We start from the raw sequence: 26,562 nt of genomic DNA, 5'->3' as shown, positions 1-26,562 counted from the left end.
CACGATAGTTTTGTCGAGTCCACAATAGCGATCGATATTAGCAACATTGGTGTCAAGTCTACAAGGCGAACCAAATCGAAGGGGTAAATTCGTGTTGGTAACTGGTCCAATTGTTTTGTTTACTTTTGTATCGATACTATTTCAATTATAGGTTGTTGTGGGTGCAGACGATCAGCTTCGAAAAAGCGTTTCAAATTGGGCCACTTTCAAAATGGATCCGTATTACGGAAGGTCTATTTCCGAACTCGGCTCTGACTCTGTAAGTTGATTTATGTTGACTTTTATAACGACTTTATGACTTTCTTTCATGGGTTTTTTTTTTCCGTTTTGCTTTTTGGGTTTTTTTCGTCAGAACAGGCCTACCCATTAGCTGATGATTCTGCTACAGAACCGATATAAGTGTATAGACCCTATCATTTTATTAGGCTCTTTTGCAAATTAATTCATCTTACATTATTCTTGCATTTGGCCGGTTGTCATAATCATTTAATCAAAATGTCAATTATCAACGAATCCAACATAATTATTATTCATCGTCATAATCATACCATCACATGATCTTGTCACTTCATCCGTCATCTAACCATGGAGAAATACTAACTTAATTTCTCCATTCTAAACGTCCATTGTGGGGCCTACTTACTAGTACGACACAAAACACTGACCAAAAAAAATTTTTTTTTTTTTCAATTCAATTGAAATAAATTTTGAGGCCTCAATTCGCTGTTTCTTGTAAAAAAAGTATATGTAATAAAACTATTAACAGAAAGATAAGAGTGTACCGTGATATAGGCCTACTTGATATTTATGTACACATAAAGGAAAATCAAACCGATATAAATCATCAGGCCTACTCTAGCTAGACCATAAATGTTCAAATACGATTGGATAAAAACCGTTTTCACTAAAAATAAAAAAAATCGATGGCACGGTATTAAATATCAGTCATCAGTACTAAAGTACCCATACTTAACTGGCATTGTAATAATCCATTAGGCTACTTAGGTGAGACATGTCATCCATATTAATAGGACAAATCGCACGAGAAGTTAAAGGATATCACGATATTTCATTATCATTTCCCTCATTCAAAACTAGACTTATAACTTTTCTCCAAACTATGTAATCCTTTTCCAGACTTTAAATTGTAAAATATTAGATCTAATTTAACATATCAATTATTTACTATATTCCAAATTTTCTTATTCAGATTTTTGATTCTCATATGTAATTTATTTAATTTATAGGCTTTGTTTTTCTTTAACTTTACTGTATTGTTGTATTTTGTGTATTGTATCTGTTCTGAGGGTCCCAAATGATCAGCAATTGCTGGATGGATCACCCTCATTAAGTATGGTTAAAATAAATGTGTCTATTTCGTGATATAACTTAGGTTTGACCAAATATATAAAAATACAGTATTGATCAATTCTATTTAATTATTTAGAAGAATTGGCCTGTTATAATATAAACTCTATACTGTAAATTCAACTCGCCGCCGGTATAAGGTTCATCTAAGAAATGCGTTACTACCGCAACGAATTATTTGATTAAATACACTTTGTAATTCAATCCATATTAATACTATAAGTAGTTGAAATACCAATTATGTTGTTTGCTTTGTCATAAAGTGCACACGCATTCCCCCGAATAAGAATTTAACGGTCTAATGACGAAAAAATGCTAACGTAATTGACAAAACCTAAAAGGCGATCATGCATCTTTGAAAACACGGTTTCGTTTTACGTCGTGTTACCGTTTACATTTGAGCAGCGTTAAGCTCTGTCTACACTATCAAACTAGTTTGACAAAAAAAGTGTGATTTGGCCAAATATGTTAGTGATATGCTTAAATATGGTACTCAATGACATCATCATGTCCATAATATATGGGCACATCACATTTGTTGTCACATAAACTTTGACAGAGCTTTATATCTATACATGTGAATACTTAATTACCAAACAGACAGACCCTCGTTCACATTATTGATATGAGAGAGGGGACGTGAAATTAATACGGGGAAGTGTGTCCGTTGGCCTGCTTGCGCCCCTAACAAAAGTAAGGTCTACTCCTCCTGTTTATGAATTTCTTATTTTATTTAGGCCTACCTCCACTAATCTGACACAAAGGAAAACGCACTGCTTTGATCGAGTGCTTTTTATTGTGTATCCTATCCTGGGGGTCCACCTCTTATGTTCAAGTTCAATGAGTTTATTTATAATCTTTGGCGTGTATCTAGACCTTTAGGCCCAGAACTACTTAAAATCTCTTCCGTGCTTAGCTGAAGCACTCATCTGACATTTACGATGTTTACATAGCTCTCCTTCAAAAATCATGTGTTTTACATTCTATTGACATTCATGTCATTTTCTGACAACGATTTACCCGGACTATTGTACTCACCTGTATATGGTGCCGTTCATTTTATATACGTCATGAGCCAATTATTGTGACGTCATAGCATCGTAAAATTGTCATATTCACACTAGTATTTCGTATTTTCCATGTAGGCCTATACACCTAATAAATCATATACAGGTATATAGGCCTATGTATTACTAATTATATTCTTTTATTTATAGAATTTCAGATGTTGAAGTTAATTAAACGTTAATTGAGAGAGTGAGACGCAATGACGTCAAGAGTCAAACCAACAAGTGCACCGGGTAGAATAACAAGCCGTGACGACATCTGGAAAGACATCCGTGATTGGGCAAAACCTTCATCAGGACGCAATGACGACGACGATCAGACATTGGTCATCGGTTCTCAAATCAAAGACAACGTCACAGAACAACGTATGCTTGAGAGTCGGTTATTTGATCTATCTAAAGAAAGGTATAAATTCATAGTCCAGGTTGCCTGGCAGCGAAAAGCTTTCCTCGATCGACAAAAGCAGAAAACCGGTGTTATGAAAAAGTTACTGACAGGAATCGACACGACTGAGATAGAGCTCTCCAGCACAAAGAAACAGCATTCTGGAAATATAAAAGACCGCTTAAAACAATACAAAGAACTGGTTGAGAAAACATACCCGCGGAATGCTAAACCTGAACGTGACGAAGACAGTAACGAACTTCTAGAAATGAAACCAATTTTTATTGAGCGTATCTACAAAACCGAGCCAGTTTTTGGTGACGTTTCTTGCGGAAAAGGACATGGCAAACCGATAGCCAGATATGTGCGTAGTCCGGATAAAAAACGGGGATTTTTCCCGGCAATCGGATCACACGGAAATGATGCTCCAGGTCGGCAGAGTGTACCGGCAAATTTTATGCGCCGGGAAAAATCATTTTCGTCGGTGAAGGAGTCAAACCAGGCGTTCGACCACCAGTGTAGATGTAGCATTTCAACTCCAACTATTAGGCCTAGGTATCTGACATATAGGTCTGTATACGATGGACGTTTTAAAAATCTACAGAACTGTCTAACGCGTCCATATAAATCAGACCCGCCGTGAGAGCTGCGTCCTTCAGTTTCTGCCAAGAAATGGAGGATTTACACCAAAAAAAAGACGCAATGAAGGTGCATCATTATGTCCACGTTACTTATCTCATAACATCATCAGCAGCACGTCATCGTCAGTTAGAAAGCATTCAGTGTTGGACTATGTCTCAATTTGTGACGTCATGTGGAGAAAGTGTGTCCATAATCATATATGAATTCAGAACATTTTGTTCAATAAATACATTTTTTGCCTGATCTGCATAAATTAGAGAGGGCGAAAATTGGAAACTGGTCGTTACTGGACCTAGTTTTTTACCCGGGTAAAGTGATGGTCTTCTATCCACAAAAGTCAAGAGAGTCCGGATCGTATCGTCGAAAAATAGAAACCTTATATTTTGTATTATGTATACTTTATAAATATATGTATGTTACAATATATACGTTGTTATAATGACTTTAAAACAAAAGTGCATGAATGAAAATGTGACAAAAACATAACGAAAAATATGCGTATAGTGTACACTTCTTGTGGTTTGTTGTAAATGAATTATTTTATGTCTTTTACAATGTATTCAACAAATAAAACATTGATACGATATTAAATATTAAAGTTCCATATTTTATTTCCTCCATTTTATCGATTCGTATCACGATAAGGTCTGATGAACAATACAAACACTAATTACAATAGATGATTATTTACAATGCTTGATAATATGAATGACTCACTCAACGAAGTTACCTATATAAAATTACCCAATCGTAAAATGTCTACTCTCCTTTGTCGATCTTACCCTATGGGCCCTATAAAGTCTAACTCACCGCAACATCGGGGTTTTCAGTTATTACCACTCTGCCTTGTACAATTATACATGTGGTACATAAATTGCATTGGGTTAAACCCGGGGCCACCCATATTACCAAAATCCGGGTTCATGTGGTGTGGTTGCGGTTGAGATTGATTATTACCGTCGTCACAAGAGCGGTCTTCACCGTCTCTTGGTGGTGTATCAGAATTTCTGCTGTCTTGGTGCATCCCAGTCATCCATATTGGTAAATTACTAAAATTGTTTTGGCTCGTGTACATAAACATGCAGAAATTATTACCGTTATCTCCTGAATTTGACCAGAAAGCTCCAAATGAGTGATTGTCGCCTTTCCCCCCATCCTTACCAATACCGTCACTCTTCTGGCTATGGTCACCGTCAGCATTTTCATCTTCCTTATTACATTGTCTGGTTCAGGTGCGGCTTCCGTGCTTTCGTTGTAATTGCCTTCACTTCCATCAATAATATCTGATTGGTCAATGGTATTATCTTCCGTCAAAATACCAGAATCTACTGATTTCGAATCGTCATTGTCAGATGGTTCTTTTCTTGCCTCATCTGTCTCGTCTAAGTAACAAACTTCCATTGCTTCTATGGCGTCTGTTAGCGCCTTGTCATCAAACGTTCTAGTGTTAGATTCGTAATTGACATCATGACTCGGTCTGTACATGATTGTAATGCACTGCTACTGCAATTGAGAAAATTATAATAGTACTGCATTTGCAAACAAAACGCTTTATATAGGCTTCCAGTGAACGTTTCTGATACGTTTGGCATTGCTAAAAGTTGTGCAATGCCTCTTAAAAAGAGGGCGTACTCTAGTACCAGATGAATGACGTAATACAGTGCCGCAGATCTTATGATACGCATGAACGATTTCATTCACAACATTCACGTGTTCCTCTGGTGGCTGGGTGTAAGCTAGCTAGGCCTAGGTTTAACTAAAATATAAATGAAACGCGTTTAAAAAATGAGCTGATATTAAATAAGCAATGTATGCTTTCATATTTATTCGTTGATTGATTGTCTATACTAAAAAAAAAATCAGAAATGACATTACTAGTAGTCTAGCTTTTAAATTAATATATAAAAAAGGCTAGCCCTACCTAGCTAGCCTAGCTAACTAGCTAGCCCTACGCTATTATTAGTATGGGTATCCATTAGTATATAGGTATAGGCTATATGCGTTTTTTAGGCATTTTATAGCAGAGTAAGGGCGGGTGAGTGTAGAGAGGCCTCCTACGCAGGACGTTCTACGTCTAGCTGACTAGATAGAGGTTTTGATGAGGAGGATGACCAAAGAGGAGGACGAGCTAATGCATATTATAATTATTAATAATAATATTATTTAGGCCTAATTATTGATCTTTACATACAACTTAACATAGGCCTACAATACAATATACAGTACTGTATGTCCATTAAGGAGGAAATTATTTATTTATTTTACAGCCAGAGCCTTAAATTAAAGAATCCATGAAACACTTGATTCCTACAAAATAAATGGAGATTTTACGGTACAAAAATCGCGACTCTTGTGTGCCAAAAAGAGGGTCTAAAGAGAACGTTCCTGATGGATCAGAACGGCAAGAAAAAAAGTTGTCAAATTTGTGTCACAGAAATGAAGTCCTACTCAAAGAAGAACGTGTCGCTAAACTGTTAGTTGATTTAATATAAATATTCTAAATTCGGTTACTAAAATTGGGGTGGGGTGATTTTTTAATTGTTTTTCCATCATGCTTTTGATATACATTCAAGGAAAATCAGTAGAGCATAACATTTATCTCAATTTCTTGTATTTCTATGATTAGAGGACATGTTGCTATTGGCGAGTGGGTTCCAGATGAGGGCAGTGTTGAAGTTATTGTTGAAAAGGTAGAAAGAAATACTGTACTTTTAAACTATGAATAGATTATAATTTAAAAAAAATAATTTTAAAGCTCTGTCTAACCTATCAAACTAGTTTTACAAAAAAAGTGTGATATGCCCAAATATGGTAGTAATATGACATCATCATGTCCATATATGGGCACTTCACATTTTTTGTCACATCAAGTTTTATAGTGTAGACAGAGCTTTATACATGTATTGAATTACTTTTTATATAGGGAAAATTCTGGCATACAATGGGTTACCATAAAGCAGATAAAAAGTGGTTACGTCCCTTTGAAGCTTTGTATTTACTGGAAACTGTGAGTACTGCATATTCTATTTTTTTTATCACATGATACTATTTTGAATTATGATATATGAATATTCATTAGTTATTATTTTCAGTGCTCATTGGATATTCGCTTTCATGGAATCACTGTATCAGATACTATTTTGAATTATGATATGAATATTCATTAGTTATTATTTTCAGTGCTCATTGGATATTCGCTTTCATGGGATCACTATGTCAGTGCAAGAGGCTTATGAGATTCTTATACCAAAAATTGTCTCCATAGAGTTTTATCAGGTAAGCCAGATTAAAGTAAATCTTGCATGTTTATCTGTTGTTAAAATAAGCAGGAATTTGTTACAGTTTTTGATTATAATTTCAGGTATATTCCTATTTAATGAGACTAGGATACATCATTGAAGAATATAAGAGGTAAGATCAAATTCACAATGATTACTACTGTAGCAATATACCCATTCTTTGGCAGGTTAATATACCAGAAAATGTTTATGATATTATAATTGTATGTTTGTTGATTGATTGCAAGATCCTCTATTAATTGTATTTTTGTATTGTCTCATTATAAATTACCACTCTTTTTATTGTATTGCTACCATTGATAGAAACTAATAAATGTTGAATTATTATTATTGATTATATTATTTGTTGTACAGCCAAAATAACCAAGACACACTAGGCAAAAATGAAAATGCAGCAGCAACTCAAATTAGGGATGAATCCAGTAAATCTGCAAAAGAAATCCCTAGTGAAAAAGTATGTCATCAAAGTACTGGTGTTCCTGGTGAACCAAAGAGCTCTTGTAAAGAAATATGCCATTTAAATATCACTCAAACTGAAGAATCTGATATACAGAGTTCTTGTGAAAGAGCCAGTCATTCAGGTTCTTGTGAAAGAGCTGGTTATTCAGCTTCTTCTACAGAAGCTGAATGTGAACCATGCAAGATAGATACTATCAGCCATTCTGGCAGTAGTGATAAACCTTCAAGCCACGTTCTAGATAAAGTTGGTGAACCTTTGGCCAACATGTCCAAACGAAAGTTTCATCAGTCAGTGGACACCAAGGAACAAAATGTACTACCGGAGAAAAAGGTAAAGCTGAATTATACATCATGGAACTTTAAAGAGATTTGCCTTCCAAACATTATGGAGCAGGATGTGGAGCCTAGAGAGTTGACAGTAGAGCATCTGGATAAGATTCGTCTACCACAGATTGTAACACTACAGAGGGAAGGCCAAGTGTTGCCTGTTACTGGTAAACAAGAAACACAGACTTCAAGATTGTTGCAAGATCTTGAGTCTGACTCTAGTGATGAACAAAAGAGTAAGATATTTTAAAATGTAGTGGTGGTGATATTGGTGGTGGTGCTGTGGTAGTGGTACTGATATTAGTGGTGGTGCATCCTGGATGTAATGGTTTGGTGCTGGGTGTGAATATTGGTGGTAGCACAGTATTTGTATAGTACTACTGTAATGTTATTGTTTGTGGGAAGGTGACGCTGATTTTCATTTAGTTGTCAATTTAATTAAAAAAACATTTATTTACATCAAAAAGACAAAAAGTAATCAAAACAATAATATAATGACAAGAGATAATTTAGAAAAAGGACGAAGGCAGGATCCCTAAATATTATCGATGGGGTTAGAGATGCCCATGATGGTTTTGAATATAATTTTGTTCTGCATCATTCAATTTCTTGTTGAGAAACGGTATTACATACAGTAACTTTTTAACAATTTGTTTTTATTTAGGAACAAATGAAGATTCACCCAGGAACTGGTACGAATATAAACAGTTAAAGAAGCAAAACAATGACCTTTCTACCCTTCATGAGTCACCCATGAAACACATATGGGAGGGGCAAGTGCACCCTCTTGTTAAACCATCTGATGCTCTATCAACTGGTGAGTTTCTATTAATGTGTGTATGTTTTAATTTTAAAATACAATAAATGATTTATAAAGCATATAGAATTTCAAATGTAGTTACAGTAGAAGCCCTCCTATTAAGGAGTGCAACTTATTGGCGTCATCTTATAGGTGTTTTACTGTATTTCATTTCTATTTGTTAGAAATACTGTATTTCTACTGTGTTATAATTTATATCTTTTCTTTATTAGATCTTCTCATGGACAAGTTACAAATTATTAAGAAAGCTAACATACCACACTGCACAGAGTAAGTAAGGTCATTGTATTAAAATATTGCAGGTACGAATGTGCGAGAGTACCATTTCCGACCATCTAGAAGTGTCATTTACCAAAAAATGATATTCGCCACAAGCCCCACCATGGCAAGCCTGTGGCTCAAATACTTAGTGCGGTAGGGCCATGTGGCTCAAATACTTAATTTCAGAGGCCCCCCTATTTAAAAATTCTGGATCCGCCCCTGAGTAACCAATAAATACTTTGAATAGGACTTCAGAAGTCCTGCACCAGATGTATGTAACCACTGACCACTAATGTACAAGATTGAAATAAAATTAATGCCATAATTTTCCAATAGATTTTGTGAGGAGTCAACAAATCAGAACATCCACTTTAGTGTCTATCTACCAGAATCTAATTACAAGAAGTCTGCACCAGGAAAACCAATCATTTTTGTCATTGTAACAAAGTAAGTCATGCTTGTACATGCGTTTTAATCAATTTAGTCAAATGGTGGTTAAAATTTAGAAAAACATGGACAAACTATCTTATCTTTATCTTGTCTAATAAATAGTTTTATTCAGATGTGTTATGTATGTTGTAACACTATGGCCAGCCTCATTAAGGGACACTTTTTATTGGTGTTCCCATAGAGGTTCCACTGTATTTGATACTGTACTTGATACTGTACATATTTAATAGCATTGGATGGACAAAATATTAATGCAGATAATTTTTTTCTACAATTACTAAATTGTAAATACTACATTACTTATGTTGATTTTGAATTTTGTAGGCTAGAAGATGAACCACCAAATATGTTAAGCCAAATTCAGTTGGCCCGTCAGGCTGGAACCACTCCTCTTGTGTGGGCTGTTGTAGACAATGGTGACATATCATTCTATACTTTACATGAAGTAGACTTACCTCAAGAAATATTCAGTGATGGATCAAAATAACAAAATAATGAGTAGGCCCAGAGCAAAAGACAACAATGTTTGCCTTCTCTCCCCTTACAGTATGTATGTGCCATCCTCTCACTACATTATCATATTCAATTTCAAGTCAATCTTTTATTTTGGAAACTCTGGTCCATGAAAGTAACATTACGTATAATTAACAAAAATAAACTCTACTGACTAATACTACAAGACTCATCTCAGGATACAGGTATTCCACTTGGAGAGTATCTTTGACTTTATGTATTATCGTTGAGACTACAACATTTTCACTTGAATTTAGTCTACCCATCAGGCAATATTGATTTTATTAAAAATTCAAAAAAAGGAGGAATTCTACATTCATATCAGTTTACAAGTCAATAAGAATGGTTGATGTCAAATTGTATGTCTATGTTTATTTGGTTGATTAAAATGGATAAAGAAGAGCACACATAATGTCAAGTGTATTGATGTCATAATTATGTTTTAAACACATGAATTTGATTATAATAGTATTGTAATATTAGATGCAGGCATTTATATAACAATTCTTATACCGTGATAAGAAGTAATGATATTTATTATTAAAATGTCACCTAATTCATATTTTTTTGGACGACGTGGTCGTGAGTGTTGTTGACTGTGAATAAATGCTTTAAATTACCTCACAAAACGTGTTGTGTGTAAAATGATGGTAAAAGATAAAATATCAGAGCCATATATAATGTGTTTGCGCCCTCAACGTCCAAACATTCACACATCATGACAACAACAACGAACCTCTTTCGGGGAAGAAATTTCGTTATATTTTCTGTTAATAAATAGTTATATCGTGGGAATTTTAATGAAATAAAACAACACACTAATAAAGTATAAATGGAAGTATGGAACGTGAGTTTTTAACATTTTTGTAATTCATTGTAACAATCTTGACTTGCACAAAATAATGATAGGCTTGGTGACATCAACTAACAAATGCATTGTTGGCATGAAATATACACCCGAGCTTGGTACTTATCAAATATTAAGTCAGTTCGTCCATTCTATGAAGTTGTTGTATTTGATTACTCTAGGCCCAGTTTATCATCTACAGTATGTTCAAAGTTAAAGCAGGAAAAGTCCAGAATTAAATATGAAATATTTATTTGTATGTAGGCCTAAATTATATATTCTTTTGACTTTGTTTATTATTATTAATTTTTTAAATAATTTTCATTTTTTATTATTTTTATTGCTTGATTTTGAATCTCATCTGAATTTATTCTTATGTACGATTTTGTTTTCATAAATAGGTGGTAATAGGAAGCAATGGGCTAAAGATAACAAACAAATTAAAATTCATAGAAATGAGGTTAGTGAGAAAATTTCTTATTTATAATGATGATATATTGCTTGGTTAGAGGAATGTATTCCTGGTTAACACCACAATCGGCACATATGCCTAATCACAGTACATTTTTTTTAATTTCATCATCATCATCATCATAGTTTGGTACATTTCTATCCAGACTTTTTTTTTTAATTGTGTACACATTTACTAAAAATATTCTTAATTCTGCAATTTAAAGGTTGCTGCTGTCAAAGTGGAGAGTAACCCAAGATATGATGAACACTTACTCTTATTACAGCAACGAAACAGGTATATTGTACAATTTTGAATTAGCTTGCTGGTTGTTGACATGCTTACCAAATCCTAGATCTGACAAAGCACCAATTTTGTACAATATTTCTCTTATCACTATTGTAGCTGCCACATTATTGACAATTGGCTTTAGTAGAAACATGTCTTTTCAGTCTGAAGTACAGGATTTGACATTCTGTATCAACTTTATATCCTTTTTTTCTTTCTGTATAGGTTGTTTAAAAAGTTAAAAGAAAAGAATGAGAAACAGATAGATCTAGAGAGAAAAGAACAAGGATTCGCTGTTTATGTAAATGGCGCTAATAAGAATCTAAACAACACAAAAGGAAATCAGTTCTCTCCACGCCGTCCAACAACAGTGAAGCCAAAGACTGCAGGAGGTAATAGAATCAATAGCACTAAGCCACAAAGCAGCTCCGAAGATTGTCAACCTACCTACCTGTTGGCTACCACAAAGGCACAATATATGTCTCTTTGCCGCAGCAAAGACATTATTGAACGTGCTCCCAATTTTAGCATCAACAGTTTTTTTATTTTTTTATAGATATTCCTAGAAGATACCATACAGCAGTTCGTGATCTGAGCGAACTAGAAGCTGATGATCTACCAGGGCAATCAGGAAATCGAGCAAAAACGGCTCCAACAAAAGTACGAAGACGGAATTGGCTAAAAGTAATTAAATTATTTTATTTTCATAAGATAATGGATAAATATATCCATTAGGTTATATTTTTAACTTCCTTATGTCAAAAGTTAAATTTATATTGGTATTCCCCTCTCCCTTACCCCTCCTCAATATGAATAAATATTCATAAAATAAAGTTCAGCTTTATGCAGTTTTAAAGACTAAACCATAATTTATTTATAACATTCTATTTATTAGGAGTCTATAGATATAAAGACTAATGAAGGAGAGAAGCTGCATTCCAGGACTAAAGGTAAGCTGTCTTTTAACCCTCAACAAGTATTTGTACAACCTTTACCTTTAAAGAGTAAAAGAAAGTATGATGTGAAATAACACATTCTTGTTCTTATTCTTTATTGCCAAAAACATCATAAACAACAACAAACAAACAACTATAAAGTAAGTGGCAGGAAACACAAAAGGGAACTAAATCCCTATGGCTAAAAGCCGGTGTTACCCTCGTACCTGGTGAGGATGGCAAGTTTTACTGTAATTGTATATATAAACTTGGATGTTATGATTCAATGGTATTTTGTATTCTATGTTTTGTTTGGCAGATAGTCGGTTGTATGAAGATGATTTTGAAGAACCGGTTGATAGTGATGATGAAGATCAGAAACGGGTAAGTGGGCCAGGCCTAGTTGATGAAAAAACATGATAATTTTATTAATAATTAGCCTATTGTTTCATCTCAATGATATAAAGCTCTGTCTACACTAACAAACTTTATGTGACAACAAAATGTGTTGTGTGTGTGTGTTACTACCACATCACTACTCACAACACATCTACCATTTGCTTTACAGTTAGCAGAGAGTCTTACTATGATTCTGGAAGGGGCTTCAGACGGTGATAGTGATCTTGAGATTGATGGTGAGAACTCCAATCAGCCACGGAAGTTGGAAGACTCTGATGATGATAATGGCATTGGTGAACAGTTAGTTCTTAGTTTTGATGAACTAAAGGTAAAAAAGAAAATATATCAAATTTTTTTTTTCTAAAATCTTGAAAATTATCACAAAACGTTGAATTCTGTCTTTTTATTTCGATTTCCAAATTTGTGTAATTTTTTTGTAAAGGTGTAATTTTTCTTTTTTCAGACCTTAAGGCGTAGTCTAGAATTGAACAATGACATAAGGAAGAGTTTGTCTTTGAAAGTAAGTCTTAAGCTCTGTCTACAATATCAAACTAGTTTTGACAAAAATGTGTGCCCAATATGGTAGTGATATGACATCATGTTCATAATGGGCAAATCTTATTTTTGTCACATAAAGTTTGATAGTGTAGACAGAGCTTTAAATAATCTACTATAAAATTTGGAAGTACTGTTTTGGTAACACAAGACAATTAAATTCTAGTGCTGGAGTTGAACCCATGGCCTTAGAATTGGAAAGCACCAAGCTAGAGATCTTCCAACTAATGGGTACATTTTTTTGTATTTACTTGCAGCCAATTCAAGATGATAACATATCTGAAGATGAGATAGAAGAAGATATTGAGGTGAGGGAGAGCCTAGAAGATGCTAGGGACAATCAGTACTCTGCACTCATGCCAGGGGACACGATAGTTCTGGAGTTTGATGAGCCAGTAAAAGGTAGGTTGTAAAGGTGTTTTAGTAGATGCCTGATAAGGGGCATTTTATGTATTGTAGATTTATATACAGTAAACCCTTTTAAAAACACCTTCAGGAATTAATAAAGAGTCTCTCTAAGTGGGGGTGTCCCAAAGGATGAATTCTACTGTATGTTTGTAAGTTTTAATTGTAAGAAACATTTTTATTTTATTTTAGATACCAGAAAGCAAGCTAGAAACTTGTCATCCAAGTAAGTTTAAGATCTAACATAATTTTACACATGATTTTTATGTTTTATATTTTTTTATGTATCATCATTTTTTCCCAATACAGTAAATGCAATAATAATGAATTTAAGGAAGAAGATTTCTTTTTGTTTGCAATGTTAATATTTCATGTGATTTGTTAATGTTTTTGAAAGCTCACTTGCTCCCTAATAAAATTAGCTTTAAACATTTTTTATGGTAAGAACATATTTTAAAAGTAATATTTTATATTTTGCAGAAGGAAGTGTGGTACAGAAGATAATACACAGTTGAAACCATCGCCACGAAGTAACCACCAGGATATAAAGAGACAACACCTTCAGGAATTTGAAACTGGTAAATTATCAAAATTAACTGGTTATTTATACTCAATACTGTGAGGCTGTTTGCTTTAAAGTGTATTCAATTTTGTGTTCTTTTATTCCAGTTTCTCCAAGGCAGAAAACTAAGCCATTGTCTGCTGCCAAAAGGAAACAAAAGAGCCCAGAATCAGACAGCTTAGGAGATGCCTCCTCCATTATAGCTGCCATGCGTGCTGAGAATCAAGCACTAGCTAGGCATATGGGCAATGAAGCTCAGAGTGCCCCGCCAACAGATCTTAAAATGGTTAGTAAATCTGTTAGTTTACACAATATAATTATATAAACTAAACTTTTAAAAACATTATTCGTTTTTTTTAATTGTTCTTTTCACTTTAGGATGAACTGATGGACACTGAAGTTGAGCAGCGCCCTCACACTGTAGGTGCACCTGTAGAATCTAACACAAGCATATCAGTGTCAGACGAGATTCAGAGGTCATCAAATCTGGATATTAATAAATTAGCCTATGTTGTTGATAAGGTCAAATCTATGGATGAAAAGTTAGTATTTTACCAATTATTATTTTTTCCCAATAAAATAAAAAATGTTTTATTTTCCATAACAATTCATAAGCTTACCTAAGCACTGTAGTGCTAATAACATGTTTGCCATGAGGAGAATTTTCTCTTTTTACGAGCATGTGCGTCTATCAATATGGATTTTGTATTGTACGGTAATAATAAAATGGTTTTGTTTCAGGTCTCAGAGGAAACTTCTCAAAGTATTGACAAGCATTGAAAAATCCACTAGCCCTCAGGACTACTATTTGCCAGAGGATAATGCAATGGATGTGGAACCGGTAATTGGAGTCAAGGATATATTGTTGGGAAGAGGGTGTGACAGGACTTAACACAGGGGATAAAGGCCCTGGTTTAGCACCCCTAAGAGGCCCTCCAACACTAGGTAGTTGCAATGGGCTGCTCATGCTCTGGGGCCCCTTAAGTTTTGAGGCCCTTGGGTTTAGCCAGTGAGCGCTCATAGCCGTTACTCCGATGGGGTGTGGATAGTTTAGCATCTAACAGTCACTAACCTAATTAGCAATACCCAAACTTTTAATATTTTGAATCCAGCCCAGGACTGGAAAGCAAATGTTATTTTTTGAAACAATTATTTTTTTTTTCAGGAGAAAGTGCCTAAATCCCAATCATCAACAGAAGTTGTTCTAGAGTTGGTCTCCAACTGGGGACATGCTTCCATAATAGGCCTCACCGAGGTTCAATTTTATGGCTGTGATGGAAAGAAGATAAACTTAGAGGCTGAATCAATTGGACTTATTGGTGAGGTTGAAGGTGAAACAGGACAGCCTAGCAATATCATAAATGGCAAAACAAAGGTATGCAATTTATAATGTTTAAGTTAAAAACCTATTTTCATAATGTATCTCAAGACCTAAATATAAATCTATGTAAAATGTAACTAATGTTATGTAAATATTTCAGACAACGAAAGATAGAAACATGTGGAGTTGTACTTTGACCCCAAGACATATACCAAGGTTAAAGTTCATAGTCAAATCAAGTGCAATTAGTAAAATGAAAATATGGAATTTTAACAAAAATCTTAATGTAAGTATTACGGAAATGACATTTTTATTGAATACAAGTTTTTTTAATACTTATTTCAAATTTGAATGCTTTATATTTTGATCTAATTTTGTTGATTTTTTTTATAATTAAACATCTCAGAATTGGCTAAAAGAGAATGCCAACCAGGAGGTAAATATTCATTGCTACATGTGTTTGTTTGTTGTGCATAGAGTTTATATATACTTTACATCTTTTATGGCCGCCATGCATTTATGTTTATCTGGAACTATGCCAACATTTAGGTATTTAGGGAAGAACATGTTCGGATGTTTGTTATGCTCTATTGCTTTCATAGTCTCTGTTCGTCACAATTCAAAGTTGTCTGTTATAATCTCTACCACTGAATTAAATAACAAAATCAGCTTTTTATCTTCTTTCAAATCAAATATTATTTATTCATCTATTCATCTAAACATTCAGAGAAATACAGAGAAAAAGGGTGAGAAAAGTTGAGGAAGAAACAAGAAACACATAGAAAGAGCTTGATAGTAGTGTTACCACAAAGCACACATTTATATAACATAATAAAAAGAAAACTGAAAAAAATACCTAATACTGTAATAATACCTACCTAATACCTAAGCTGTAATCCAGCACTTGATTACTAACCTGTAAGTGTCTTCAGTTTTGTCTTTGGTTGAATTCAAATATCATTATAATTGGCTTTTATTCTATTAAGCTTTTCAACATCTGTCTTTCAGTCACTGAGCATTGGTGTCAAAGATATCAAGGTTTTCTTTGACAACAAACTTATATGGGTTGGCAGAATTGAGAAAGGTTGTGGAAATCAAGTTTTTGACTATAGCACCTCTATCCCGATTACTCTTGGAGATGTTGGAAGAACTCTTAATAGTAATTTATCAGGAAGTGCTTACAAAACCAGTACACCTGCAGAGGTTAAAAATAGTTCTTCTGCAACTGATATATCAATGGAGATTGATAAGCAATTGTTTCCAGAATCTAGGCAAAGAGAAAATGCTTTAAGCCGAAGCAAAACAAGAATTATTGAAAAAACTCCTGATAAGATGTTTGAAACTCCAAACAATTCTAATATAACCAAAACAATGAACTCTAAAGACAGCTTTACCTCACCAGATGAAAAGACAACAGGGTGGTTAAGACATTCCGAAGATCAATTTTCTGAACATGATATGGCAGTATTGTTACCAGAGAGGTCAATTTCACCATGTCAAATGAGTTCTTCCTTCAGTAGGAGCTTGAACATTGGTTCAGTTACAAATGATGACCTTAGTGTTACTGCCATACAACCTTCTGATCCATTTTTTAGATCAGAAACTAGAGTAATGAACCATTCGACAGAGGGTTTGAATATACCAACAGTTGATAGCTCTGTTGCTATATTTGCATCTACTAAGTCATCATTTGATTCTAAACATAAAGCATCAAAACATTCTCCAAGAATTCCTGGTAAAGGAATGGCAGCAAGATTTGATAACCTACCAGTGGAATCGCCTGATGCACAAGAAAAAGGAATTCTGCCATCACCTGGAGCAGCCATTCCTACAGACTCTGATGAAGAGGTATCAATGCTTCAACAGATTCAGTCAATAACAAAGTAAGGGAAAATTTACTTTAAAAAAAAATGTTATATTAGAACTAATCTGCGAACAGATGCATTCATTGAAATCATTATGTTTACAGGAAACAGTCAAAGAAAAAGAAGGTTAAGAAAAGACCACAATGGCTTGGGCCCTTAGGTGAGTTCAAAAGACTTTTATTGCATATCCTCACTTGTCACACAAGATGGAAAATCAACATTTCTTCATCAACCATTCTGTTATGTACTAAAGTGGAATAGATTATTAAAATTAAATATTTCTGATTGCTTTTAGATGATGATGATCTTGGAAATGATGAAGATAAATAGTAAGTATAATTATGTAGTTCATGAAAACCGTTTTGAAATTGTTTTTATCATACCTTAAGCAGCAAATATGTTAACTTCTTCTAATTGTTTTGTAGTGACAAGGAAGATAATGAGGATACATTATTTAAAAAACCACTAGCTCCTGGTAAGTTATATAACTTTGTTTAGATCAACAGACTGAAAGAAATATTGCTGTTACCAACATAAGTCTCCAAACAATTTATTGTAAATATAAAAGCAGATGAATATTTATCAAGGTCATCTGTAAAGGTCTGTATGATTATGAAGGGTCAATGATAAAGTAAGCAATGCCATTAACTTTTTTCTTCTAGATGTCGCCGATGATAACGAAGAAACAAAATGGCGACTGTCTGCTTTAGGAGGTGAAGATGAGGATGAACCAGAGCATTTTGACCACTGTCGCAGAAGTCGTTGGCGGCAACAACAAGATTTGAGTTTGGAAAAATCGTGGACATCTTTATCTTTCTTTGATAAATCGCATCGTGGAAGAATATCATCAAATATTAATATGGAAACTGAGGGTAAGAAGATTGTAAAATTCTTGAAAATAACAATTACATTCATTAGTACTGAAGTTTTGAAAATTGACTAAAGGATAATAATGTATTGTATGCAGCCCTGTTTGTATGTGTTGCAACTTAATGGCAGTACTTCCAGAGACATCTCTACGTAGATGTTAATAGACCATGTGTTATTCCTGTAAATTTGTTATGAATTTAACAATGCTTTTTTTCAGGAGACGTAATGGATGAACTATTGAGTGACAGGAAGGAAAGGATTGTACCAGATAAAGATGATAGTAGGTAAATAAAACATTTATATTATTTTTATTAATGAATATTCATGGTCTTAACAGCAACCATACAGTGAATTGCACTATCTTACATGGTATTCCAAAACTGATAAAACAGCAAGGCTAGCTTAGCTGAAATGTTTTAATCAAAGTCGACAATGACCTGTATCTCAAGAATGTTATTTACTATGTTATGATTTGTCATTTTTACTTAGTGATGACTTTGAAATCCCTCTGTTACCAGCTGGCCAGCACCTTATCATCAACATCATAAGCACATGGGGTGACAGGCATTATGTTGGACTGAATGGCATCCAAGTCTTCCAGAGTAATGGTGAACAAGTCAAAATAGTCTCTGTAAGATGTTTTCAAGGTTATAGTAATTTTTATAGAAATGTACCTTTCATGTATAATTACTCCAGTAACTGCAGTAAATTGATATTTTGTCCAAGCACGTCCTAACTTTTAGGAGCCTATTCATTACAATCTATACTTTCATTTAGGCACCTCCACTTTATATATGTTATTTCAGTATATCACCGGGTGGTTTAGAATTAATGTTCTTCGCCTGTTGTGACAAATTTCCTTTTCATTTAGATAATTGCTGACCCTGCTGATATCAACATCTTGAAAGAATATGAACATGACCCAAGAGTGGTCACCAACCTCATCAATGGAATAAACAGAACACGCGACGACACAAACATGTGGTTGGCTCCATTTCACAGAGGCTGCAAACACACAATTTCCTTAGCATTTGAAGAGTCGGTTGAGGTTGCAATGCTTCGTATTTGGGTGTGTACATCTTTTTAGCCTAAACTGGTCATATCTTTTTTGGAGTTCACAACACTTCAGTCAGTGATGTGAGAGTATTAGAAGTACCAATCAGGTTGAACCGGATACTTTACAATCACTACTTGTGTCATGTAATAGGTATAACTTGTATGGCATTGCACATATCATAATAAAACTGTTGTGATAACTACAAAGTTTATGATCAGTTATGATCATTTTTTCAATTACTTTTTTAACCATTGTCTTTACCAATTTGAAATATATAGTCAGTTGCCACTTTATTCACTTAAATTTCAGAATTACAACAAATCTCGAATTCACTCTTTTCGAGGTGTTAAAGATGTTGAAATATCCCTAGATGATGCTTATATCTTTAAAGGAGAAATAGCAAGGTAAATACATTCACTTTTTATTATAAATCGTATTTCATCTTCAAACTGTGTGCTCTAAATGCTTTGAAAACTTCTAAAATCCAGATAGATTTATTCTAGTGACGTAGTGTGTCATAGATTGAGATTATTTTCATTTTCAGATCGACAGGAAACTTAAACATGGATCAAGACGCATTTGGTGAGGTAAGTCACAATTTTTTCTCATATTTTGAGAGGCTCAGCGGTGGTCAATTTCTTAATGGTTCTTGAACAGGTTTGCTTTACCATCATTCCTTATATACATTTCTCTTTAGACAATCCTCTTTACTACTGATGAAAATATTCTGGAATGCATTTCCAAGTTTGATGATGTGTATGTTGCAGAGGAGGAATGGTTCAGTTCAAGTTTTGATGAAGACATTGTTATAGAGAGACCAAGGACTGCTGATTTGGGAGAGGTAAGAAACACTCTTTCCGAAAAGCCTGGTTTAATGATAAAGTATTCACTTTAAAAAAAAGTTGAATATACTATAATAACCAGTTGTACCTTTAAATTCAGAACCGACCAATGACAACTGCGAGAATGTATAGAAAGAAGAAGAGTCGAGAGAATGTTGTAGCCTCACATTCTGAGTCAACTTTAGCTTCTGAACACATGGCCATCCAACAAGCAGGAGGCCTAGCCCATGATCAATCACCCATCTTCCAACAGCCTGGAGAAGTAGCCCAAGAGCCATCACAGCCTAAGGATTTCCAGCAGTCTAGTGGCTATGAACCATCACTTTCTATGGGCTTTCAGCAGTCTCAAGGCCTATCCAAACAAGCTCATTCTACCCAGCAACTATGGAGTGCTGATGGTATTTGTAAGGGATCACGTATGTATTATTTTACATTCTCCTTGTGTGTTTCTATATAAATCTTTTTATTTAAAAAAAATGCAATTAATTATTTTCTATTTATGTTATTAGATTTACAGTTTAACTTCACCGCCACTTGGGGCGACCAGCATTACATGGGCTTAACAGGGTTAGAGGTCATAGATGTGGATGGTGTCTCGATACCTTTGACCTTTGACATGCTCCAGGCTGATCCACAGGACTTGAACGATCTTCCTGAGTACGATTTGGATGATAGAACCTTAGATAAGTGAGTAGAATTTTTTCCAGCATATGAATTGAAGGAATCACTTTGATAAATGACAAATATCATGGGTGACTTTTTTTCTTTCCTTTTTATTTCAGATTAATTGACCATGTTAATGTAACTAACCTAGATGCTCACATGTGGATGATTCCATTCACTGAAGGGGATGCTCATATTCTTGCAATCAATTTTGATTCTGTCAAAGAGATCTCGGGAATACGGATTTGGAACTACAATAAAAGTGCAGAGGACACATACAGAGGGGTTAGTTACACTTGAAAAATGTTGTCAATAAATAACAAAAAAATCAATCATTTTGTACGGTACAGGGAATAGCCCTCAGAGGGATTTACATCCTGTGGGGTTAGCTTTGAATGAGATGGTAAGCCCAAATAATTCCACATTACACAAATACCTATTATTATAAATTTACTTTCTATTTGCAGGCCAAAATTGTCCATGTTTCTCTTGACAACTATCAAATCTCACCTCCTGGGGGCTTCCTCATACGTAAAGGCCCAGGAAACTGTTTCTTTGATTACGCTCAGGAGATTTTGTTCAAAGTAAAACCAAGCAAACCTAGGCAACCTGAAAGACGAATTCCTGATGCTCTTCGGTAAGCTTAACCAATTATTTGTTGTATATTATACAACATTATTATACAAGTTAAACTTGTAATGTAGATACTTTTTAAAAGGATATGTTTAAAATAATATAAGTAGTTCTTTGATAGTAAACCAATAAAACTTACGTTGGCAAGACAGTTTCGTCTAGCTGTCAGCTTGACTTCTTCAGTTGCTATGATGCGTTATGACGCCGACTGGTCTCCTTTCCAGCCACTAGATGTTTTTGTTGTGTAGCCTAGGGGACCAGCCGTCGTCAGAAGCTGATCGTAAATGTGAGATAGTTGAACATACAGACGCGTGCATCACGGAAAGTTTCGTCCTCCATTTTACATAAATCAGCGATCACAGACCATATGACCACACACAACCACATACCTAACTGGGATAAGATTGAGGTACTACACAAAGTAGTAAAGTTTTGACAATAAAGTAGACTTGTATCTTGTATTAAAGTAATGGGTTTTTTTTCTAGACAAAGTCGAGTTGCAATGGAAGAACCAAGCCAGGAATATGTATCAATGCTAATGCCAAGTGGCTGTATCCTTATCTTTTATTGTATTTTATAAACTTTCACTTCACCCTAAAAGCTGATAACTCTGTATTTCTAACAATATAGAAACAATATAGATCTAGAATGTTGTCAATAATTGACAACATACTTATGCTACTGACAAACTGTGGGTTGCCTCTTTACTGAACATTGAGAACTGTGGTTTCCGACACTAAACATCTTAATGATGCGTCCTATTGTTTTCATTCATACAGTAAATCTTCACCAGTAGTGAAGGCATGTAATAAGCAAGTGAAAACATATTGATTGATTCCACTGATAACTAAAGATAAAGTGTCTCTTTACTTTTTATGCTTAGTCACTTTGTTCAACTATTTTTCTTAATGTTATTTTCAGTTGTATTTCAGTTCCAGCTACTAGCTACATGGGGTGATCCTTACTACATTGGACTCAATGGATTAGAATTCTATGATGCTTGTGGAACAAAGATTGCACTCACAGAAAATAGTATCCTTTTATCAGTCGTCTGTAAACCATTTAGCCATGTAGGCCTACTGGATGTACTGAAGTTAGGTACAGTACAGGTGGTATTCTTAGATTGTTTCTTAGGCTAGGCCTATGTTTATTAGGCTTATATCCTTAATCAAGAAATTGTACCCTCGCTTGTGTCCCAAATTTGTCTTTAACTTTTAACAGACATTGCTGCATACCCTTCAAGTGTGAACGTCTTAGAAGGTGTAGAAGATGACTGTAGAACACCTGATAAACTGATAAATGGTGTCAATGACACTATGGATGGCAGCCATATGTGGCTTTCCCCAATTCTACCCGCACAAGTAAGTAAAAGAAGCAGGGTCTTTCAATGTTTCTTTCTCCTTTTCCAAATTTCTGGTCTGGCGCCATCAAATCGAAACGTCAATGTTTAGTTTTCTTGCTACTATGCGCATATCGATTGCTGCATGTAGCGTTGTGAAAACGAAACATTTATTGTTCGATTTGATTTGCCAGCGTCGGTCCAGAAACATGCTGGAACAGGAGTGAAAGACTATGGTAGAGTCATGTGGGGATGTGGGATGTTGGTGTTACTGAAATAGTCCATACTGTATGTACACACATGGAGGAATGAAACTAAATCGTATCTTTCTGTCCATATCTAGACATACTGTACACTTTACACACATTTTTATAATTTATAGATCAATTTGGTGTATGTTGTATTTGATGAACCTGTAACAGTTTCAATGATCAAGTTGTGGAATTACAGCAAAACTCCACAGAGAGGAGTTAAGGAATTTGGGGTAAGCAACCAGTAACTTATTGAGTCAAATACACCAGAGCCATTTTGCCATACTTCAAATATCTGTTTTAATATAAGTTAGATAAATTGTTATATAATCATTGATTGATTGATTGATTATGTTGTTTCCAGTTGCTAGTTGATGATCTACTCGTCTACAATGGTATTTTAGGCCAGGTGTCATCTGGTGCTAGAGGTATCTTACCCACCTGCGAAGTACCAACTCATTACCATACAATATTATTCACTGATAATGTAGAACTGAGAAGGAAAGAGAAACACACTATTATAAGGTATTACAACATCACTCTCTTAAGCTCTGTCTACACTATCTAATTAGTTTGACAAAAAAAATGTGATGTGCCCAAATATGGTAGTGATATGCCTAAATATGGTAGTGATATGACATCATTATGTCCATATATGGGCACTTCACATTTTTTTGTCACATATTTTTTGATAGTGTAGCTTTAAAACCAGATGCCAAAATACTTGAAATAAGCTTTAAGTGGATGTCTCTTATATACCAAAATTCTGAAAATACTCCATCGTTTTAAAGAATTTTCTTATTTAATGTATGAGACCAAAAAAGTTTTCTGAATCAAGAATGTATTTAATAATGTTTTATTACATAATAGGAATACTCAGCATGGTGATCAGGATGTCCAACTGACCAATGACAGTGAAGTAATCAGTCACTATAGCAACCCAAAAAAAATGACCACAAAAGCACCTAATCAACGTAGGTTATTTTGGTTTTTTCAAATATGTTTGAAATATAATTTAGTGATTACTTTTGATATACAGTAGGGTTAGAGCCAAGGACAGATTTCAACCTTGAGCTTACAAGGAAAGTTTTGATGTAGTTTATCCATAACATTCAATGTTGTAATATTGTATTATTTATGTTACTAAATGCTGTACATTATTTACAGAGCTTCGACCCAAGACAAGTGTCTCGTCCAGTAGGATGCCAAAGAAGAGGTGAACTTGAGTATCAACCCTGCTGGATATGAAAAGCAAGAATAGCAATATACCCTTAAGTGCTATTGTATATATAGTAAGGCCCATATAATTTTAATATTTTAAACAGAATCTTTACCCTAGAAATATATGACTAAGCCGACAAAAGCCTTGTTGCCTATGCTGCTGGCCTTTGCTCTCAAAATTTATTCTAAATTATGGATGTATGGCTAGGCCAATATCTTTTTGAAGAAAAGCCCAGTTCCATGTCATATTCTCTGGAATCACCAGTAGCACTGCATGCTGAATTGACTTTATAATTTTGACTTTTTAGATGCTTTATGTCCTGTGGAAGTTAGTGCAATAAATTGGCAATTTACTTTAGTAACAAGTTTAGGGCAAAGTTTTTAATTTATCTTTATTAAAACATTTTTACTATTCACATCATGACTACCAGTAAACATTTTCAAACAAGTTGGCATATTTTTCTTTTGGGCGGTTTGGGTTGAGTGGAAAGAGACGAGGTTAGGTAGTTAATATTCTCATCTTGCTTCAATTTAAAGTAGTTTTTTAAACGGAAATGTGCACTAGAGATTGTTAGGGCTTAGGTTATATATACTCCAGGCAGATATGGCACACAGAAGACATTCAAATATATACAAATAACCCAAACCACTATGTTTGGATAGTCTGCATTACCTCATTGCTTTAGTGCAATATTTTAAAAATAAAAGATAAAGTTTAATTCAATTAAAAAATAGTCAAAAAGGATTTGTCATTAAGTGTACAATTTCTTCATTTTAGAATTATATTCCATCTTCTACAGTACAACTCTCGGTCTCTAATAACCCATTTAAAAATAGAAGTTATCCATACAGTACTCCATTGTAACTGTTACCATAATTTTACTCCAATAGTTATTTCTGATACATTTTAACTGTTAGCTGTCAAGGTGGATTAGGCCTGCGTACATGTGTTACAGTGCTGGGTGTAAAACATGCTAGTAGCATTTTCACAGTCTGTAGATTTATTGTTTCAAAGAGATTTTGCCACCCAGTTGAAACTAATGCTTCGGGCAATTATCTAAATTTCGCAATACAAATTTAGTTGCTCAGGAATGTGACATTTGTCGATAAAAATAAACTTGTATGAATATAGGATTTATTAAGAATTTAGCTAATGCTCCAAACCCATACTTTCTGAAAACCAACATTTATGGGAAACTGCCCATTTATTTTATGGTTAAAGTTTAATTTGTCCTCTAATAAAATATATTCTGAAAACCATATTTTTGTGATAATAGACTGTATTGCTTAAAAATATATTATTATTCTTTGACCATTCTATATGGTTGTTCCATTAAAAAAAAATATTGCATAAGAAATGCTTGACTTTTCAAGAACTTCAGATAATAATAATAATTCTTAAGCATATAGCCTTCACCAGCCAATTGGTAATGCCTCTGCAGTTAATCAATAATTTTTACTTTTATTCAGGGTTGACCTGATAGTATAGTATTCTTTGCATTTCATAACATATTTATATACAATACATTCTTAAGTGTAAGTTATTTGTTAGCAATTTTTTTTTACTTGTACAAATTTTGGATGCATCAATTTCAGAACCACTTAAGTTGGGCAGCCAAAGATCTTCTTGTCACCTGTTAAGTAAACATTTTTCATGTCTTTTGCCTGTTGGATAAGGATGTTCCAAGTGTTAATCCCATCATGCAACTCTGTTTTGATAACTAGCCGGCAATTGTTTTACCCGAGGATATTCCGCATCAAAATTGTGCTCAAATTACTAAAACCGAGCTACCGGCTCCAATTACGTGCTTGAAAATTTGAATCCGGTCGGTATTTCCAAACATAGGCCCCTGGTGATAAGTAATTAAGCAACACCGCAAATGGCTCCCCCCTGCTGGTTTGGGCTATCAACTTCATCAGTTTGATCAATTGCTCGGCCTAGCATCTTGTATGTTAGATGGCACCCTTGACTACTCAATTGCTAAATTTTGTAGTATGATATTTCATCAACACCTTTCTATTTGCTGAGAGAATATGAGTGTTGACAATCAATGTGTTGTTTATTGGTAGCATGGCTTCTTTTTATAAATAGATAAAGAAGCACCAAACTTTGAGAACTTTTTGACAAATGTGCATAGAATGTGTATTATATCATAATTATTTATGAAGGAAAGTACTGAAGATTATAACTTAAAAGATAAATCAAATCAACTGCACTTACCTAATTGTAAAGCTCTGTCTACAACTTTATGTGACAACAAAATGTGATGTGCCCATATATGGACATGATGATGTCATAACACTGCCATAACCCTTTTTTTTTATATTTGATTTGATAGTGTAGAGATAGCTTTAGGGGCAACGTTTCACATAGTTATTCAAAGTTATTCAAACTGAGGAAAGGAAGGGTGTTGGGGTAGGGTAGTGTGTTTTTAGACAATATTCAAAAGATCAAAGTTAACTTTGA

At 34.3% G+C, this 26,562-nt stretch overlaps 3 protein-coding genes across 3 annotated transcripts; all 3 read left to right on the top strand.

Annotated features, from left to right (window-relative positions):
• The first annotated feature begins 20 nt into the window (after positions 1-20).
• LOC144839897 (uncharacterized) lies at positions 21-3,502 on the top strand. Its single transcript, XM_078695475.1, has 2 exons — positions 21-259; positions 2,586-3,502. The coding sequence occupies exon 2, from the start codon at positions 2,636-2,638 to the stop codon at positions 3,461-3,463; it is 828 nt and encodes a 275-aa protein (XP_078551601.1). The 5' UTR covers positions 21-259; positions 2,586-2,635; the 3' UTR covers positions 3,464-3,502.
• Positions 3,503-5,171: 1,669 nt separating this feature from the next.
• On the top strand, positions 5,172-10,003 carry LOC144839904 (tRNA-splicing endonuclease subunit Sen54-like). The gene is made up of 11 exons (XM_078695483.1): positions 5,172-5,271; positions 5,730-5,935; positions 6,089-6,152; positions 6,386-6,469; positions 6,643-6,738; positions 6,824-6,873; positions 7,116-7,783; positions 8,212-8,364; positions 8,580-8,637; positions 8,965-9,075; positions 9,403-10,003. The coding sequence occupies exons 2-11, from the start codon at positions 5,781-5,783 to the stop codon at positions 9,563-9,565; spliced, it is 1,602 nt and encodes a 533-aa protein (XP_078551609.1). The 5' UTR covers positions 5,172-5,271; positions 5,730-5,780; the 3' UTR covers positions 9,566-10,003.
• Positions 10,004-10,326: 323 nt separating this feature from the next.
• On the top strand, positions 10,327-25,433 carry LOC144839234 (katanin-interacting protein-like). Its single transcript, XM_078694546.1, has 39 exons — positions 10,327-10,438; positions 10,840-10,898; positions 11,116-11,186; positions 11,403-11,569; positions 11,734-11,861; positions 12,073-12,127; positions 12,432-12,496; positions 12,681-12,839; positions 12,975-13,031; positions 13,324-13,468; positions 13,664-13,697; positions 13,952-14,049; positions 14,141-14,319; positions 14,412-14,575; positions 14,775-14,874; positions 15,199-15,408; positions 15,515-15,640; positions 16,363-17,237; positions 17,324-17,379; positions 17,515-17,548; positions 17,645-17,694; positions 17,882-18,091; positions 18,307-18,373; positions 18,579-18,720; positions 18,961-19,158; positions 19,456-19,550; positions 19,691-19,733; positions 19,844-19,987; positions 20,089-20,404; positions 20,498-20,675; positions 20,771-20,936; positions 21,119-21,288; positions 21,771-21,835; positions 22,206-22,316; positions 22,506-22,645; positions 23,006-23,107; positions 23,239-23,399; positions 23,745-23,848; positions 24,042-25,433. Exons 1-39 carry the CDS (start codon positions 10,432-10,434, stop codon positions 24,092-24,094), a joined length of 5,304 nt encoding a protein of 1,767 aa, XP_078550672.1. The 5' UTR covers positions 10,327-10,431; the 3' UTR covers positions 24,095-25,433.
• Positions 25,434-26,562: the final 1,129 nt, after the last annotated feature.

Source organism: Antedon bifida, chromosome 4 (genome assembly GCF_963402885.1).
Source record: "Antedon bifida chromosome 4, ecAntBifi1.1, whole genome shotgun sequence".
Classification (NCBI taxonomy): Eukaryota; Metazoa; Echinodermata; class Crinoidea; order Comatulida; family Antedonidae; genus Antedon; species Antedon bifida.
The sequence above is the reverse complement of the archived record's forward strand: the minus strand, read 5'-3'. Positions and strand labels throughout refer to the sequence as shown.